Genomic DNA, 17,176 nt, shown 5'->3' on the forward strand with positions numbered 1-17,176 from the left:
CATTGTGTACACAGGAAAATAAAGCAGCAGAGGGAAACTTGGACAGATGAGGATGAAAATGTCTCAGGGAAGAAAACAAAATGCCCAGCCATTGGGAAGGGCAGGTGTAAAATGACTGTCCTCATCTGGAAAGCTTTTTCCAAAATGCATATGCCCGGGCCCAATTCAGTAGGTCTGCGAGGGAGCCCAGGGAAAGGTATTTTGAAAAAGCTCCTTAGCTGATTCTGCTGAGCTTCCCTGATGGAGAACCACTGGTTAGAAGAATCTGGTCAATATCACAAGGCGTCATAATGTTCCATCCGGAAACACCCTATGGACATCCTAAAGAGATGAGTCAGGACCCTAAGCTGTGCTGGTAGCAGGCTCGTCCCAGGGCACAACTCCTTTCAATCCTAAATGCTTTCACCCCACTTTTTCAGATCTAGCTTAAGAGAGCACACGCCATAGTCACTTATTTTCCAGTGTTACATCCTGTCTCCTCCAGTTAGACCGGGCATCTTCTAGGAGAGCAGAGGACACGGGTGGGCTCTTCTCCCTCTCGTGGCTCTGCTGTCTGCCAGGGTGTCCTTGCTCATTGTCACGGCTTAGGACAGGTCTGTCTGGGGCCACGGCAGGGCTGGTCCCCGGACCTGCAACGGGGAGCCCGGAGGCGTGGGTGTGCTTGGTCCTCGTGCCGGGCGGTCCTCTTACCTTGAGTGGCATCTGGCTTCCCTTCTCTATCCGGCTGCTCTGCAAGCTCAGCCCTTTCTCTTTCCGCCTCTTCTTCATCAGTTCTCGCTGCTCCTTCTGTTTGTTCTGCACCTCGATGAGCACCGTGATGAAGGAGTTCTTCACTTCCTTCTCGAACTCCAGCTCGTCCCGGCGGGCCAGCTGCTGCACCAGCTCCTCTGAAAAGTCTCGGATGGCGCCCTCCACCTGGTCCAGCAGCTCTGTCAGCTCAGACCCAGACATGTGCCTCAGTCCTGCAGGGGAAGACCATCCTGCAGTGTCACTGCATCAAGCCCAGCCCACTGGAGAGGCTCCCAGGGCCCTGGCCGCCTGACAGGTCTGCAGGAGACCCCCCGGCCCCAGACAGCTCCTCAAAGGGCCATGACAGACCTTCACAATTTAGGGGCGTGCCAGCAGGGAGAGTCAGTTATCGACTGAGGAAGAGAACATCATCTCGGGGAAATGAAGGAGGGAGGAAAAACAGCCCCCAAGGACTGTGGAGTCTGTGGACTCTGTCCACAAAAACGTGTGTGGGAAGGGCTTCCCTGGTGGCGCAGTGGTTGAGAGTCCGCCTGCCGATGCAGGGGACACGGGTTCGTGCCCCAGTCCGGGAAGATCCCACGTGCTGCGGAGCGGCTGGGCCCATGAGCCATGGCCGCTGAGCCTGCGCGTCCAGAGCCTGTGCTCCGCAACGGGAGAGGCCACAACAGTGAGAGGCCCGCGTACCACCAAAACAAAACAAAAAAACGTGTGTGGGCAGACGTGTGGGTTTTGATCCCTTGTTCCGTCTCCCTATTTTCCCTCTGTCTCTGTAATATTCCTCATGTGAAATGGGTCAAGAATTGGGGGGAAAATCATGATGAAGGGGTTTGGCATCCGTGCTGAAGAGCAATAGAGAGGTGGTGTTTATTCCCAAAACCTGATCAAGACACAGCCGACAGCAAAGTCAGCAGAGCGATCTGAGGCCTTCTTTACACCTGCTGTCCTGTGCCGCGGTGCACGTGCCCCCAAATACGTGAAACATGTAAAGATGGGCAACACGTACAGAAAAATGAAGTCTGGCTTGTTGGTACCGAGTCGTCTGCTACTGTCAGAGAAAAGGAAAGGGCACCTGGGAAGACAGGACACCAATCACTTTGTTTTAAACTCTTGTCCCCTGAGACTTCTTCACCTAAAGTAGATTTGGGAGCATATTTTTGAATGTGCCCCGTCCTAGTGGCATCTTTCGTTTCTACATCAGAATCCATTTTCCTTTCCCTTTCCGCTCCTGCTCTGTTGGGGGATTTGCTGACTTAGCTCAACCTTCTCCTTTAATTTCACTCTTTGGAGCTGTCCTCCTCCTTCTGTTTTTGCCATTTCACTCTGCATTTCAGCCGTTTTCCCGAGTCTTTTGCTGAGCAGTTCTATGTGTGGGACCTTTGTGTGCCGGAGAATGGCCTGATTGGAGTGGCTGTGAATGCAGCACCAGGGCCAAATCCACTCCATCCCTCCCAGCGGATTCCTTCTGCTGCCATCGCCCTGCCTCTGCTCTTCAGAGCCACAGGGTTTTACTTAGAGGGTGCAGTTCTTCAGATCACGCCTCTATTTTCGCCATTATTCTAGTCTATGCTTGGACCTTTATACCCTGACCAGCCCGCCTTCCCTCTCCATCATTTATAAGTCCCGTCACCCCCATTCGGATCCGCTCCCAGGGAACGTGTCCCCTCCGGCCGCCTAGTTACCACGATCCCCGCAGATGGATGAATTTTATACTCAGTTTTGCCACTGCTGTTACATCTTTTAATTTCACGCTTCATCCACCTCTTTCTTTGCAGGATCATAATTACCACAAATCTGTGTCAGAGAGTTAATACCATACACAGATGAAGAGTGTGGACTCTGCAGTCAACCTACCTAGTTTCAAATTTTGACTCCACCCCTTAAGACTTGAATGTGACACAGGGGCAAATATGCATTAAAAATAAAAGGCTTAACAAACTCATGAAAGAATGCTCAACATCACTAATCATTAGAGAAATGCAAATCAAAACTACAATGAGGTATCACCTCACACCAGTCAGAATGGCCATCATCAAAAAGTCTACAAACAATAAATGCTGGAGAGGGTGTGGAGAAAAGGGAACCCCCTTGCACTGTTGGTGGGAATGTAAATTGGTACAGCCACTATGGAGAACAGTATGGAGGTTCCTTGAAAAACTAAAAATAGAACTACCATAGGACCCAGCAATCCCACTACTGGGCATATACCCTGGGAAAACCATAATTCAAAAGGAGTCATGTACCACAATATTCACTGCAGCTCTATTTACAATAGCCGGGACATGGAAGCAACCTAAGTGTCCATTGACAGATGACTGGATAAAGAAGATGTGGCACATATATACAATGGAATATTACTCAGCCATAAAAAGAAACATCCCTTTTTCTTTCAGAATCTCTCTCTCTCTGTTTTTCAAATATATGTACATCATTTTAATGTTGAATAAGCCACTGGCCAGTCTCAGGACTCAGATGTGCTTCCTCAAGGACCTGGGAGCCGCTGCTTTGAAAAGTCATCCCCAAGAACGAAAACAGGGGCCTAACTTGCCACCTGACTCTAAATTGCAAAATTGTAATGGGTTGTGTCCAGTTAGCTGTAGACACGGGTTAGATTTCTTTCCAGTTTTGCAATCCCTTTAGTGGGTTGACTGTGACATGCATCAATTCAATAATGAAATTGTTTTCATTTTCTCAGAAAGGAAACCTCTACTTCTGTGGAGAGGTTTTCTGGGTGGGGAGGAGATTTTATTTCTTAATTATATTTCTGCAACGGTGGCCTCGAAACAAGTCACTTACCCTCTTGGAAACTCAGTTAGCTCAATCCTAATGGGGTTGGCACGGGCGTGAAATGAGATTATGCATAGAAAGTTTTAGAACAGCACCTGGCCCTCCAAAGCTCTCCAAAAATACGAGCTATTATTATCATTACCATTTGTAGGTTTGTTCATTGATTTCATGGTAGCATCATTGTGAATAGTGGGTTCAGATTTCCTCTACTCGTTCTGCTTTAGTCTTGTTCTTTGGTTTGTTTTACCGTTGTTTTCATTTTTAAAAAATTTTTATTGGATTATAGTTGATTTACACTGTTGGGTTAGTTTCAGGTGTACAGCAAAGTGAATCAGTTATACATATCCATATATCCACTCTTTTTTTTTTTTTTTTAGATTTTCCCATATAGGCCATTACACAGTATTGAGTAGAGTTCCTTGTGCTGTACAGCAGGTCGTTTTATCATTTTAATATTGCTTCCGCCCCCAGCAATGCTAACTTCTCTCCTGATGTCCAGTAAGAAAGGTATTGCCAACTCCCTAGATCCGAGGTTCTCGTAGTGGCGTGTGAAGCACGTGCCCTGCCTGGCAGAGCTGAGTTTGTCCTCCGTGAGCCCACCCCCAGGACTCTCACCTTCGTAGGACCAGTTGTTGTTGAAGGTCTGGGTCAAGGCCTGCATCTCCTGCAGGAGGACCAAGTCCGCCTGGGAGGAGGTTTCTCCCCCATCCTCCTCTTCTAGAACCTCCTCTTCCTCCTCAGGGTCTGGGGAGTTCTGCATCATCTCCTCAATCTCCTCAATCACCTGGAGAAGGTACACAAGGAAGTGCTCACTCTTCTCTGCTTGAATTCTGATCAGGGAAGGATGTTCCTAATTTGCTGTCTGTAAAATTCCTAAAGCAGTATTGTTACTTCATAAATACTGAAGAATAATAAAACTAGATCTGACCAAAGGCTTACAAACACTCTTCCTTTGATATGAAGTCCTCTTTCATGTCAAAACTCTTCCAAGAACATCATTTAGATGAGTGCTTTATTGGGAATAAACTGCTCTTTCAGGAAATGAAGCAGAGCTTCCTGGAAGGGAACATTTACTTCAATTTTCTGAGCACTTTCTTTCTAAGTGGAAAGACATTTTATCTACCCAACTCAAACACAAAATCCAGTCCATTCATTGTGATGATGCTTAAGATGGGAAAAAAACCAAAGTGTTCCCAGGATAACTCAAAATGGGGAGTTGCTTTTTTACATAGAGGAAAATAGCTCTTCCTCCAGAATTCACCTGGACAGGAACTAAAGCTGCCCAACAAAAGTGGAAATAAAGATAATGACATAAAAAAAGGACAGGTAGGTTCTGGAGAGCAGAAAATCGATAAGAAACCCAGCTGTAATCTAGACTCTTGTAGGGGACAGCTCCTAGAAGAGAGAGTAAAATTAGATAACTGCCAAGAGGAATAAGACTGAACTACTTTGTACATTAATTGTTTACACATAAAGGAAATGGAATAAGCAAAGACCACTTCTGGAAGAAGCCATCCACGAGTCTGGTCAGAACAGTGCATCTATATATTTGTCTGTTCTCGATGCTGTGATGGACTCCATCTCCAAGGCCAACTGGTCTTTGAAGTGGGTTCCTTTATGTTAGGCTGGATCAAAGATAAAGGCACTTAGGTCCCCTCCTCTGGAATAATTTCTATTTTATTCCCAAGCTTTCCCATCTCCACTCACAAATTTAAGGGATACTTAGCTTTTGACTACTGCAAGCCATTCATGGAACACGAGCAAACTACACCAACCCCCTTTAGAATTTTATGGCTGAGCTTCTCTTTCAGAGTCATTATCATTGAACTTGTGTCACTGAATTGTATTTCCCCCCAAATTCACAAGGTAACTGCTAGCCCCTATTCTTTTTAATCTGGTTCCCTTTAATCTCTTGATCCTTATCTGTTTATAGCCCACCTTTTTACCACAGATATGAAAGAGTTCCTTTTACTGAAAAGCACTTTCTGGAACCAAAACTCCTAGTGGAGCTTTTTCAGAACCACTCTGTGAAAACACCTGAAAGGTGCCTGCTCAAAGCAAGTGCCCATAAATAGTTGTTGACTCAAAGGTTGAATAAGGAATCCAGAGACTCAGGAGTATTTTCCCTAAGTAACAAATTATTAAAACCAAAATATAAGTAACTCAATAAAATGTGAAACATTAGATCTTTTTTTTAAAAAACAACAAGCATTTCTAATACTTCTTTTGGAAGGCTCAACATTTTCAGTGTTCTATGAAATATGAGAAAATGTCCATCACTTGGAAGCCTCTTCTGCCATTTCTATTCTTGTAGAACAGCTATTTGGGACCCTTGTTTAAGTGTCTTGACCCCAAGTACAATGAGCTGCAATAAAGACACTTAGCAGGAAATGAAGGCAGTAAACGCTGAGCCCATCTCTGGCTGTTATCAAACATGGACCAAATCCAACACACGTCAGGAATTACATCCCTAATTACAGCAGGTGCATAAACTGAGGCTTAAAGAGACATGAAATTTACCAAAGACACAGCCACCACAAGACCATACATTTTTCTACTGCCTGAAAGGGATGTGACAGGTATGTATTCAGACTTTTTGTCTATCAAAGGAACTAAAAGTTCCAAGAATTTAGAGAGAGAGAGAGAGAGAGAGAGAGAGAGAGAGAGAAAGAGATTCGTACCTGATCTGCTGTGAGCAGAGGCTCCTCACTGATTCCAGAATAATGTTCACTCTTCTCACTGAACTCTTCCTCTCCTTTCTCATGGATCTGAAAGAGGTGTGGGGTGGGGGATGGAATTCTCATTGACCATCAGCAGAACTAGGATTCTCTCCAGTCTCTAGAATAGATGACACTGACAGAGGCTACTCTGGCCATCCCCTGTGTAAAGAGAAAATCTGAAGAGGTGTGCAGAGTTTCATCCAATTCCAAGGGTACCCTGTCCACACAGCACGCATCACTGGGTCCAGCTTAGGAAAAGACAATAAGGCATGTGTGGCCGGCACCATTCTGACCCATGGGGAGCAGAACTGTTCTTTAACCGACAGACAGGTCGTTTTTACATGAACAAGGAACCTTCTTCAGGTGAGTAAAAATGGCAACCAACTCCTGCAGCAAAGGCACACTTGTTTATATAAGGAATTTCAATCTGGGGATCAGTTTCCAGATTTTATTTTATTAGGCATTTAAAGGGGCGGGCTGTTCCAGTGCAAATAATCATGTTTTTAAAATTTGATGAAATGTCATCGTGTCATTGGAATCTAGGCATGGTGTCGTAGTTGATGAAGGATGTACAGAAGCTCCGTCGGACATGCCAACGGAACAACCTAAGCACACCAACCAAAGGACAAACTCCACAGCAACAGCAAATACTGAAACATTTGCCACGTGCCTCCAGATTTCCATCATCCCAAGTAAGGCTCTGAAAGCTCCCAACCATTGAGATTCTAAATGTAGAAGTCCAGCAAGGTATTCACAGCATATCTGACTTTACTGTCCGTGTCCCAAGCACCCATAGCCTGGTATTGATGTTCAAAACCTGCACAGGATAAGCCCCTAAACCACCTAACAAGCTGTCTGTGTCCAGGAGTCTCATTTGAAAGTCATTTAGGGTCTGGCAAGAAGTGCCTCCAGGAAATCTTTCTGCAGCCACCTGTCATCCAGGAATCAATTTCACTTGTGCACCAACAGCTGGCATGCTGATAGCCCTCTTTCCTGGAGATTACACTTTTCCTGTTCTAATTAGCACCCGCAGGAAACATCCCAGTTCCAATCCAAGCAATCATGTCAGAGGGAGTCCATCCTCAGAAACTTCTCCCCTCTTCCTTGAACTCCACCTTGGCAGGTACCCCCAACAAAACACATCACCTTCTATCTACATTTGCTTAAAACCAGGACTATGTCATAAAGAAAAAATCAAATATATCTCAAAGGCCCTCTGCTCTCAACCTGGATAAGGGGTAGGACAGGGAGGTAATGGGATTATTTGAGGGGTTTTGTGCCAGATGGTGACATCTATTTCTGCTGTCGAACCCATATGCTCCTCTCTCCGCCAAGTCCACCACCTGTGGTACCCGCCTGCTTTCTGCAGCTCCCCACTGTGCAGAAGGAAACTCCTGTAGCCACGGTTTGTTCACAACTACTCTCACATGGCAGAACTTTCCTAGGGCTAGAAAGTCCTGTGGTAGAAGTTAGGCTCATGCTGGGAAACAAACTTTTCTTTTCTGTTTGGATTATTTTTTATAAGCATCTGACAGCAAGTGTTAGTCTATAACCAGAATTTTTTTCATAGTAATTTGATTTTTTAAATGGAATATTTACATTTTCTGAGATGTGGTCAATTTTAGCGAGTTTACCTCACTGGCTGTTAATACTGCATCTTTCAACTACACCATCGCCCTTCCCAAGTCCTCCCTCTGAGCTCCAGGTGAAGGCAGGGGAGAGCTTTTAGGCATAGACCCTTCTTGCTGTTCAGACATAAGGGAAGCCAGGCAGCGGCATGGATGATTCCTAGTTAGAGCCTTCTCTCCCCTCTGGTACAAAGCCTGCTGGTTTGATTTTTCAGGCATGTGTAAAACGAGATTTGAAAATGAATTATAAGCTTGTGAAAGTTACCATGAGTTCGTAGTACTGTGGGAGCTATACCTAACCCATATGTTCTCAGATCTCAGAAGTCTGCCGCTACAAAATGAAATAAAATAAAAGGAGACACATGCACAAAGTCCTCCCGAGAAAGCCCTGGCCCCTTCCCTCTTCCCTACGTAGATCTCTGCCATCCTCTGCTTTCACTGCATCTGCCCCGTCCCTCTCCTTTTCTCCTCACTCTGTAGCTTTTGTTCTGGTTCCCTCATCTTCCTCACCCTCTCTAAGCCCGGTCCCATGTTTTGCCTCTATCTAGTGGACTCTGTTCTGCTCTTGTCACTTCTCAACAAGCCCTATTTCCTTTCAATGCTGTTTACAGACTCCTTCCCTTCCCTCTGTTCCCAGGACAGCATCTTGTACAGAGTGTGGAAAGCTGGTGAGAAAGATTTTGGAAAATGACAGCATTTACGTATATTGATAACAGTATTCGTCATATATATTCATACACATAGGTATACGGACGAGTGTATGAATACTCTTATTCTTAATATATGACACATGCAGAGAAACTACTGCAGGGAGTTCTTTAGCCTCTTGTGTGGAAATGAGAAGGCTGTCATATTGGGGCTGAATTTCTCTGTAGACTAAATCTTCAAGCTGTCTCCATATTATTGAAGTGAACTATGGCTCTTCCAAGAAAAAAACTCATTCTTCCGAGTGACCTCTTCCCAGAATTGAGACTAGAAGACTAAGATCCAGAAATGAGCCTGGCCATACTATTCAGCAAGCTGTTTCCTCCTCCTGCTTTCGGTAAACGGTGTGCCTTTAGGGCTGTAACTTGGTCACTTAAAGCTTAAAAATAAATGCAGAGAATCTTCCCTGGAGACTATGAGAGTGCTAAATCTAGGTGCACAGGAGTCTGAGTGAGAATTAAAATGACATCAAGTTCTTGTGTCCAATAATGACTATTAACCAGTGTTGCTTGTTAAAGCATTCCAGATGATTCCATTCATAGGAAAGGGAATTTCTACTGCACGATATTTCTCTCCCCTTACCACGATTGTTTCACATGGGTGGTTGTCTTCTTGACCAAATTTAAGAGATAAAGATACATTTTCACCTCCAGTCAAAAAGTAAAAGGAAGAGACAAAATCACCAATATGTACTTAGCCCAAGGAAAGGGCAACTTAACCCATCTGTGTGGGTTAAGTCAGTGCTTCTATATCCCCAAAGGGAGATGCACCAGAACACAGCAAACAGCGCGTGGCAACAAATATTTGTTGAAAGAAGGAATGAAAAGGAGAGGACTGAATGGCAATACTATCACCTCCTATATTCAGTCCCACCTCCACAGATAAATGAGCTGCTTATTCACCTGAAAACAGAAGGATGTAACTTACTGTCCTAGACTCCCATTTCCTCTTGCCTAAGAGAACGACCATCTGCTCTCAATTAAAGTTACAGGGATACAAGAGGCCATCTTTTACATCACAGTCAGGAACAGAATAGGTTCATTAACTGAAAAACCCAATTAAAAGTGGAGAATTGTGAATAATAATCATACATACATAGCTCAAGCACATTATTTTGACCTAAAAACATAAGTGTACATTTATTCATTCACCAAGCTCCTAACGTAAGGCCAAGGCCTTTTCTTCCATCATGGGCCTCCGAGGAGAATTTCATGTAGTCTTTCTTGCATCATCCACATTACAACACAACTTTTGTTTCCTGTTTCTGTTTTTGAACAGTAGAAGGAAGGTACGTGGGAGATTGAGCACACACAGTTATCTCCTGAAACTCTGCTAAAGTGAGAGTAAAGGGATCAAAAGAATATCCCACAGGGACAAAGAGAACTGGAGAAAAGACAACAGCAAAAGAGATGCTACAGGACTTCCCTGGTGGCGCAGTGGTTGAGAGTCCGCCCGCCGATGCAGGGGACATGGGTTCGTGCCCCGGTCCGGGAAGATCCCACATGCCGCGGAGCGGCTGGGCCCGTGAGCCGTGGCCGCTGAGCCTGCGCGTCCGGAGCCTGTGCTCCGCAACGGGAGGGGCCACAGCAGTGAGAGGCCCGCGTACCGTAAAAAAAAAAAAAAAAAAAAGAGATGCTAGAGAGCAGATGCCAATCTAGCATCCACTAAAAATAAGGTACAGCTATACAAAGAGGTATAACTAAAATTCCAAAGGTAGATATAAAATGGAATACCAAAAAGTATTTGATTAACCCAAAAGAAGGTGAAACAGGGGAACAATAACAACAAAAACCCAGATGGAACAAATAGAAATGCAAGACGGTACACCTGGCACAAACGAGTCACGGTACATCCAATGTCAACGAACTAAATGCTGTGCAAGTGAACTAAACACAGCAAACTAAAAAGCACAGATTATCACTGTCAGACTGAATATAAAAGACCCAAAGACGGTACACCTGACACAAACGAGTCACGTTACATCAAATGTCAACGAACTAAATGCTGTGCAACTGAACTAAACACAGCAAACTAAAAAGCACAGATTATCACTGTCAGACTGAATATAAAAGACCCAAAGACGGTACACCTGACACAAACGAGTCACGTTACATCAAATGTCAACGAACTAAATGCTGTGCAACTGAACTAAACACAGCAAACTAAAAAGCACAGATTATCACTGTCAGACTGAATGTAAAAGACCCAAAGACGGTACACCTGGCACAAACGAGTCACGCTACATCCAATGTCAACGAACTAAATGCTGTGCAACTGAACTAAACACAGCAAACTAAAAAGCACAGATTATCACTGTCAGACTGAATGTAAAAGACCCAACTACATACAATCTATAAAAGATACATTTTAAAGACGCAGATAGATGAAAAGGAAAAGGATTGAAAAAAATGTATACCTAACAGCATAAGAAAGCTGTTGTGGTTAAATTCAAATCAGACAAAGCAGATTTCAAAACAAGGAGTATTACCAGAGATAAAGAAGGATATTTCATAACGAGAAAAGGGTCAATCAGGAAGACATAACAATAATAAAAGTATATGCAGTTAACAACAGAGCTTCGAAATATATGAAACAAAAACTAACAGGACTGAAGAAAGAAATAGACAAATCCAGGGTAATAACTGGAAATTTTTAACACTCTTGTCTTGATAATTGATAAAATAAACAGACAAAAAATCAGAATATAAAGAATCCAACCATACTATAAACCACCTTAATCTAGTTGACCTTTTTAGAACATCACAACCAACAATTGCAAAATATGCATTCTTCTCAGTGATACATAGTACATTCACTAAGATACAACATGTGCTAGGTCATATATCAGTCTCAATATATTTTAAAAGATTTAATTTGTACAGATTTTGTTCTCTGACAAAATTAAATGAGAAATCAATGACAAAATATCTATAAACATTCTTCTAAATAACCCATAGGCCAAAAAAGAAAGAGGAAACTGGAAAATATTTTGAACTGAATGATAATGAAAACATACCACATCAAAATTGTGGGATTCAGTTAAGGCAATGCTTAAAAGAAATGTTATTGTTTTAAGATGCTTATGTTATTACTATGGACTAAATGTTTGTGTCCTCCCAAAATTCATGTTGAAATCCTAACCCCCAATGTGATGGTATAAGGAGGCCTTGGGGAGGTGCTGGGGATGGTGGAACCCTCATCAGTGGGGGTGTATTTCTATAAAAGAGGCTCCACAGAGCTCCTCTGTACCATGTGTCCTGTGAGGACATAGCCAGAAGATGACAGTCTGCAAGCTGGAAGAGACCCTTTACCAGAATCAAACATGCTGGCACCCTGATCGTGGATATCCAGCCTCCATAACTGTGAAAAGTAAATTTCTGTTGTCTATAAGCCACCCAGTCTGTCGTATTTTGTTATAGAAGCCCAAATAGACTAAGATCATTTTTTTTAAGTTTAAAATATGACCTAAGCTTCCACTTTAGAAGCTTAAAAAATAAAGGGTGGGGCTTCCCTGGTGGCGCAGTGGTTGAGAGTCCACCTGCCGATGCAGGGGACACGGGTTTGTGCCCCGGTTCGGGAGGATCCCACATGCCGCGGAGCGGCTGGGCCCGTGAGCCATGGCCGCTGAGCCTGCGCGTCCGGAGCCTGTGCTCTGCAACGGGAGAGGCCACAACAGTGAGAGGCCCGTGTACCGTAAAAAAAAAAAATAAAAAAAAAATAAAGGGTGAAGTAAAACCCTATTTTAAATACAAAGAAGGATACAATCAAGTTAAGGGAAGAAATCAACATACTAGAAAATGAAAAAACACAGAGGAAAAAAAAAAAAGTGGTTCTCTGGAAAGATTAATAAAAGTGATAAACCCAAAAACAGACTGATGAGAAGGGGGTGAGGGAGAGGGACAGAGGAGAGAGAAAACACAAATCAACAATAACAGTAATAAAAAAGGGAACATCACTATAGATCTTACTAACATTAAAAGAACGAGAGAATATCATAAACAACTTTGTGGTCAATACTATGACTTAGATTAAATGAATAAATTCCTTAAGAAACACACTTTACCAAAATCATCTCAGGAAGAAGTGGAAAATCTAAATAGCCCAATATCTTTTTTTTTTTTTTTTTTTGTGGTACGCGGGCCTGTCACTGTTGTGGCCTCTCCCGTTGCAGAGCACAGGCTCCGGACGCGCAGGCTCAGCGGCCATGGCTCACGGGCCCAGCCGCTCCGCGGCATGTGGGATCCTCCCGGACCGGGGCACGAACCCATGTCCCCTTCATCAGCAGGCGGACTCTCAACCACTGTGCCACCAGGGAAGCCCAGCCCAATATCTATTAAAGGAATTGAATCTGTAATCAAAAACGTTCACGGAGAAAACCCCTGGTCCAGATAGTTTCATTGGTGTAGTCAATCAAACATTTAAGGAAGAAATAATACCAATACAACACAAACTCTTTCAGAAAATAGAAGAAGAAAAATTCCCAACTCACCATATGACATTACAAGAAAGGAAAATTAAAAAGATTCCTCATGAACATAGATGCAAAAATCCTTAAGAAAATATAAACAAATCAAATCCCACATTACGTGAAAAGGATATCTATCACAACTAAGTGGGATTTATCTTAAAAATGAAAGGTTGGTTTAATATTTGAAAATCAATTAGTGTAATTCATCACATTAACATTGATCTACGTACATAAATTGTTCTATAGATTTAATACAATCACAGTTGAATGTCCAGCAAGTTTCTTTGTACAAATTGATCAGGTGATTCCAAAATTTATACAGAAATGCAAAGGACCTAAAATAGCCAAAGCAACTTTGAAAAAAAAGAACAAAGTTGAAAGACTTATGCTTTATGTCAAGACATTATTATAAAGCTACAGTAAGGAATATAGCATAATATTGGCATTAAGATAGACACATATATCAGTGAAACAGAACAGAGAATTCAGAAATATATCCACACATTTAGGTCAACTGATTTTCAACAAAGGTGCCAAGACAATTCAATATGGAAAGGATATTTCCAATGAATTGTACTAGAACAATTGGATAGCCATACACATGAACCCTGACATTAACCTCACACCATATACAGAAACTAACGTAAAGTGGATCATAAACTATATAAGAGCTAAAACTACAAAACTTCTAGAAGACTTAAGAAAAAACTCTTAGTGACCCTGGGCTTGGCAATTTCTTAAGTACTACATAAAAAGCACAAACTATTAAACACAGATGAATAAACTGGACTCCATCACATTTAAAAAACATTTGCTCTTCAAATGTACTGTTAATAAAGTTAAAAGTCAATCCATAGACGAGAAGAAAATATTTGTAAAACATACAACAGAAAAAGGACTATATCTAGAATATACGTGTTAAAATAAAACAAAGAGGCTATTAGACTGAGATGACTTGAATGCTTCAGGAGCCTCCTAAGCAAACCCAAACCTCTAATGCCTCAAGGTTAAGAACTCAAACCAAAGGACAGCCACTCACAAACAGCCACCCAGACTTTTCCAGATAATACAACCACTCAAGCTACAGCCAATCAGATAATTTCCTTCCTTTGCTTCCACCTCTTCTCTGTAAAAGTTCTTCCTCTAGCTCCTGTCGATGGAGCACTCCTACCCACTTTGGGTTTGGCATTGTCTGATTCGAACAGATTTTTGCTCAGGTAAACTCTCAGAAATTTAATATGCCTCATTTTATCTTTTAACATGAGGAACTCCAATGACTCATTACTAAGAACACAAACAGCCCACTAAGAAAATGGGCAAAAGATCTGAACAGGCACTTCACCAAAGAAGATGCATGGGCTGTGAATAAGCACATGAAAAGATGCTTAACATCATTTGTTACCAGGAAAATGCAAATTAAAATAAGATACTACTATATACCCACTCAAATGACTAAAATCAAAAAGGCTGTCCAGGGCTTCCCTGGTGGCGCAGTGGTTGAGAGTCCGCCTGCCGATGCAGGGGACACGGGTTCGTGCCCCGGTCCGGGAGGATCCCACATGCCGCGGAGCGGCTGGGCCCGTGAGCCATGGCTGCTGAGCCTACGCGTCCGGAGCCTGTGCTCCGCAACAGGAGAGGCCACAACAGTGAGAGGCCCGCGTACCGCAAAAAAAAAAAAAAAAAAAAAAAAAAGTGAAAAAGACACTTACAATATGACTCAGACATCCCACTCATAGGTTTTTACCCAAGAGAAACAGAGACATGTCCACAAAAAGACTTATATGAGAATGTTCATAGTAGCTTCATTCGCAATATTCAGAAGCTGGAAAAAACCCAAATGTCCATCAACATGTGAATGAATAAGCAAATTATAGTATATCCATATAATGGAACGCTACTCAACAATAAAAAGGAATGTATGTAGATACATGCAATAAAATAGATGAGTATCTAGATAATTACATTGAGTTTTAAAAATCAGACCCAAAAAAGTACATGCTGTGTGATTCCACCTATACAAAATTCTAGAAAATGCAAACTAATCTATGATGACAGCAGCTAGTTGCCTGAAGATTGGGGGGTGAAAGGGAAGAGTGATGGACATGCAGACATGCTCACTATCTTGATTGTGGTGATGGTTTCACAGACGTATACATATGTCCAAACCTATCAAACTGCACTCTTTAACATGTGTTGTTTATTGTATGCCAATTATCCTTCAGTAAAGCTATGATTAAAAAGGAAAAGAATAATATACCATGACCAAGTTGCCTTTAATCTCAAGAATGCAAGGTTGATTTAACATTTGAAACTCAATTCATGTAACTCATTACATTGACATAATAAAGGAGAAAACCATATAACCATCTCAATAGAGGCAGAAAATGGAAATAATTCATCTTCAGAGAAATAACAAGAAACCATGCCACAATTTAAAGTCATGAGCTTCCAGGTCAAAAGGGGCCATGGATTATAATTCATCTGAATGAAAAAAATAAAGCTCACTCTAAGGCACATTACTGTAAAAGAAATGAGAAAGGAAAAAGAGAATATTCTGAAAGCTTCTAGAGAGAGCCAAAAGAGAGTCACATATAAAAGACAAAGAATCAGAATGGATTCTAAATGGGGCTTCTCAATCGTCACTGAAAGCTGGAGGAAAGGATAATGATGGCTTTGCAATTCTGAGTAAATATTCACTTGCAACCTAAAATAACTCTATCAAGTCAAATTCTCAATCAAGAGTATGATGGGAGAATAAAGACACTCTCATCATCTATTCTAACAAATATATTCCTCTCTACCCTTTCTCAAGAATATACTGAATTTTTTTCACCAAAACAAGGGAACATACCCAGAAAAATAAAAACATGGCAGTCAGAGGACAGGAGAGAGAGACATGAAGATTTCCCAGGACAACAGCTGTGCACCAGATCTAGAGTACAACCAGATTAGTTTATAGCAGAAAGATGGAGGGTACTAGTTTGGATCTTTTTTTTTTTGATTGAATTGAAAGACTATCTGATTTTTTTAAAACATATTATGAGATGTAGGGTTCACTCAGAGTTTGGGGTTGAACTAATGATAGATATACAGGAAGCTAAGCAAATGAAAAAACAAGGCAATTCTTCACTCTAGGTTAAATAAGAAGTTGTACAAGAGAGGAAATATTCTTATAGAACACTACATGATTCAGCAAGAAACAGTATTTACACAGTTACCCTAGTGTGTACTTGTAATATTGATTTAATTGGTGACAAGGGAGAAGGCCAAATGTGAGTATTTGAGGTGATGCGAGAGACTTAAATCTTATCTTCCATAAAGGACAACAGCCAAAATTATTCATTTTAGATAATCAAAGAAGTAGTAACATAAATGTGTTATTTAGAAAATTGTAGGTACCCACCAAAAGAAACAACTATAAGAAGTCGAAGTGGTTGCCTCTATGGAGCCAGGAAAGATAAGTCAGAGACTGCTGTTTATATTTTTTGTTGTCTCGTATTATTTTAAAAGTATTATTTGACTTTTAAAATTACACACATGTGTTTGATTTTATAAAAGCAAACAATGACTGTCTTTGCAGTCATAACCCTACAGTTTCCATAACATTTCATTACATTGGTTACAGTCACAAGGACAAGCACGAACAGGTTTGGGAACAAACACAGCTGATTCTTGGCAATGAATTAAGTGGAAGAAGAGAGAAGACTTCCCAGAGAGAAGCCTACCAGTCGTGTGCATGCCGCATGCCAAGGGCGTTCGGTTGGCATGTCTTACAGAAGGAATACAGAGCACTGGTTATATAGCAAGTCGTTGAAACTGATGTCAGTGAAAAGAGCTTCTACTGTAATGAATCCAGATAATAAAGGAGGCTAAAATAAAACAACCTTAATCCATCCACTTTTGCTACGCCGTCCATTTCCCGTGGGTCAGATGGAGAATATTCTACAAGAAGCAGAGCTCAAGATCATCCTTCTCAGGGTCATTCAGTTTGCCCTGAAATATTAACCCTCTTGAGGGAAATCTGCAAATGAGGATAAATTAGAGTCCTTTTGAAGGGTAGGCTATCTTATATATACTTTGGCTTAATCCACAAAATGAGTTGGAAATGTGGCAAAGGAGAT

General features: G+C 41.9%; 1 protein-coding gene across 4 annotated transcripts in view; it reads right to left on the reverse strand.

The window, feature by feature from the left end:
- Positions 1–17,176, reverse strand: part of FEZ1 (fasciculation and elongation protein zeta 1) — a 40,298-nt gene that overhangs the window by 8,757 nt on the left and 14,365 nt on the right. For 3 of the 4 annotated variants that reach the window (XM_024740771.1, XM_024740773.1, XM_024740772.1), the window contains exons 4-6: positions 6,216–6,302; positions 4,150–4,318; positions 100–962 (exon numbers count right to left, since the gene is read on the reverse strand). In XM_024740771.1, the coding sequence (XP_024596539.1) occupies positions 448–962; positions 4,150–4,318; positions 6,216–6,302 (771 nt within the window). In that variant the 3' untranslated portion in view covers positions 100–447. Of the gene's footprint in view, positions 1–99; positions 963–4,149; positions 4,319–6,215; positions 6,303–17,176 lie in introns of those variants that run through there. The other variant, XM_024740774.1, reaches the window with a different exon arrangement.

The sequence above is a fragment of the Neophocaena asiaeorientalis genome, unplaced genomic scaffold (assembly GCF_003031525.2).
Source record: "Neophocaena asiaeorientalis asiaeorientalis breed wild unplaced genomic scaffold, Neophocaena_asiaeorientalis_V1.1 scaffold308, whole genome shotgun sequence".
Lineage (NCBI taxonomy): Eukaryota > Metazoa > Chordata > Mammalia > Artiodactyla > Phocoenidae > Neophocaena > Neophocaena asiaeorientalis.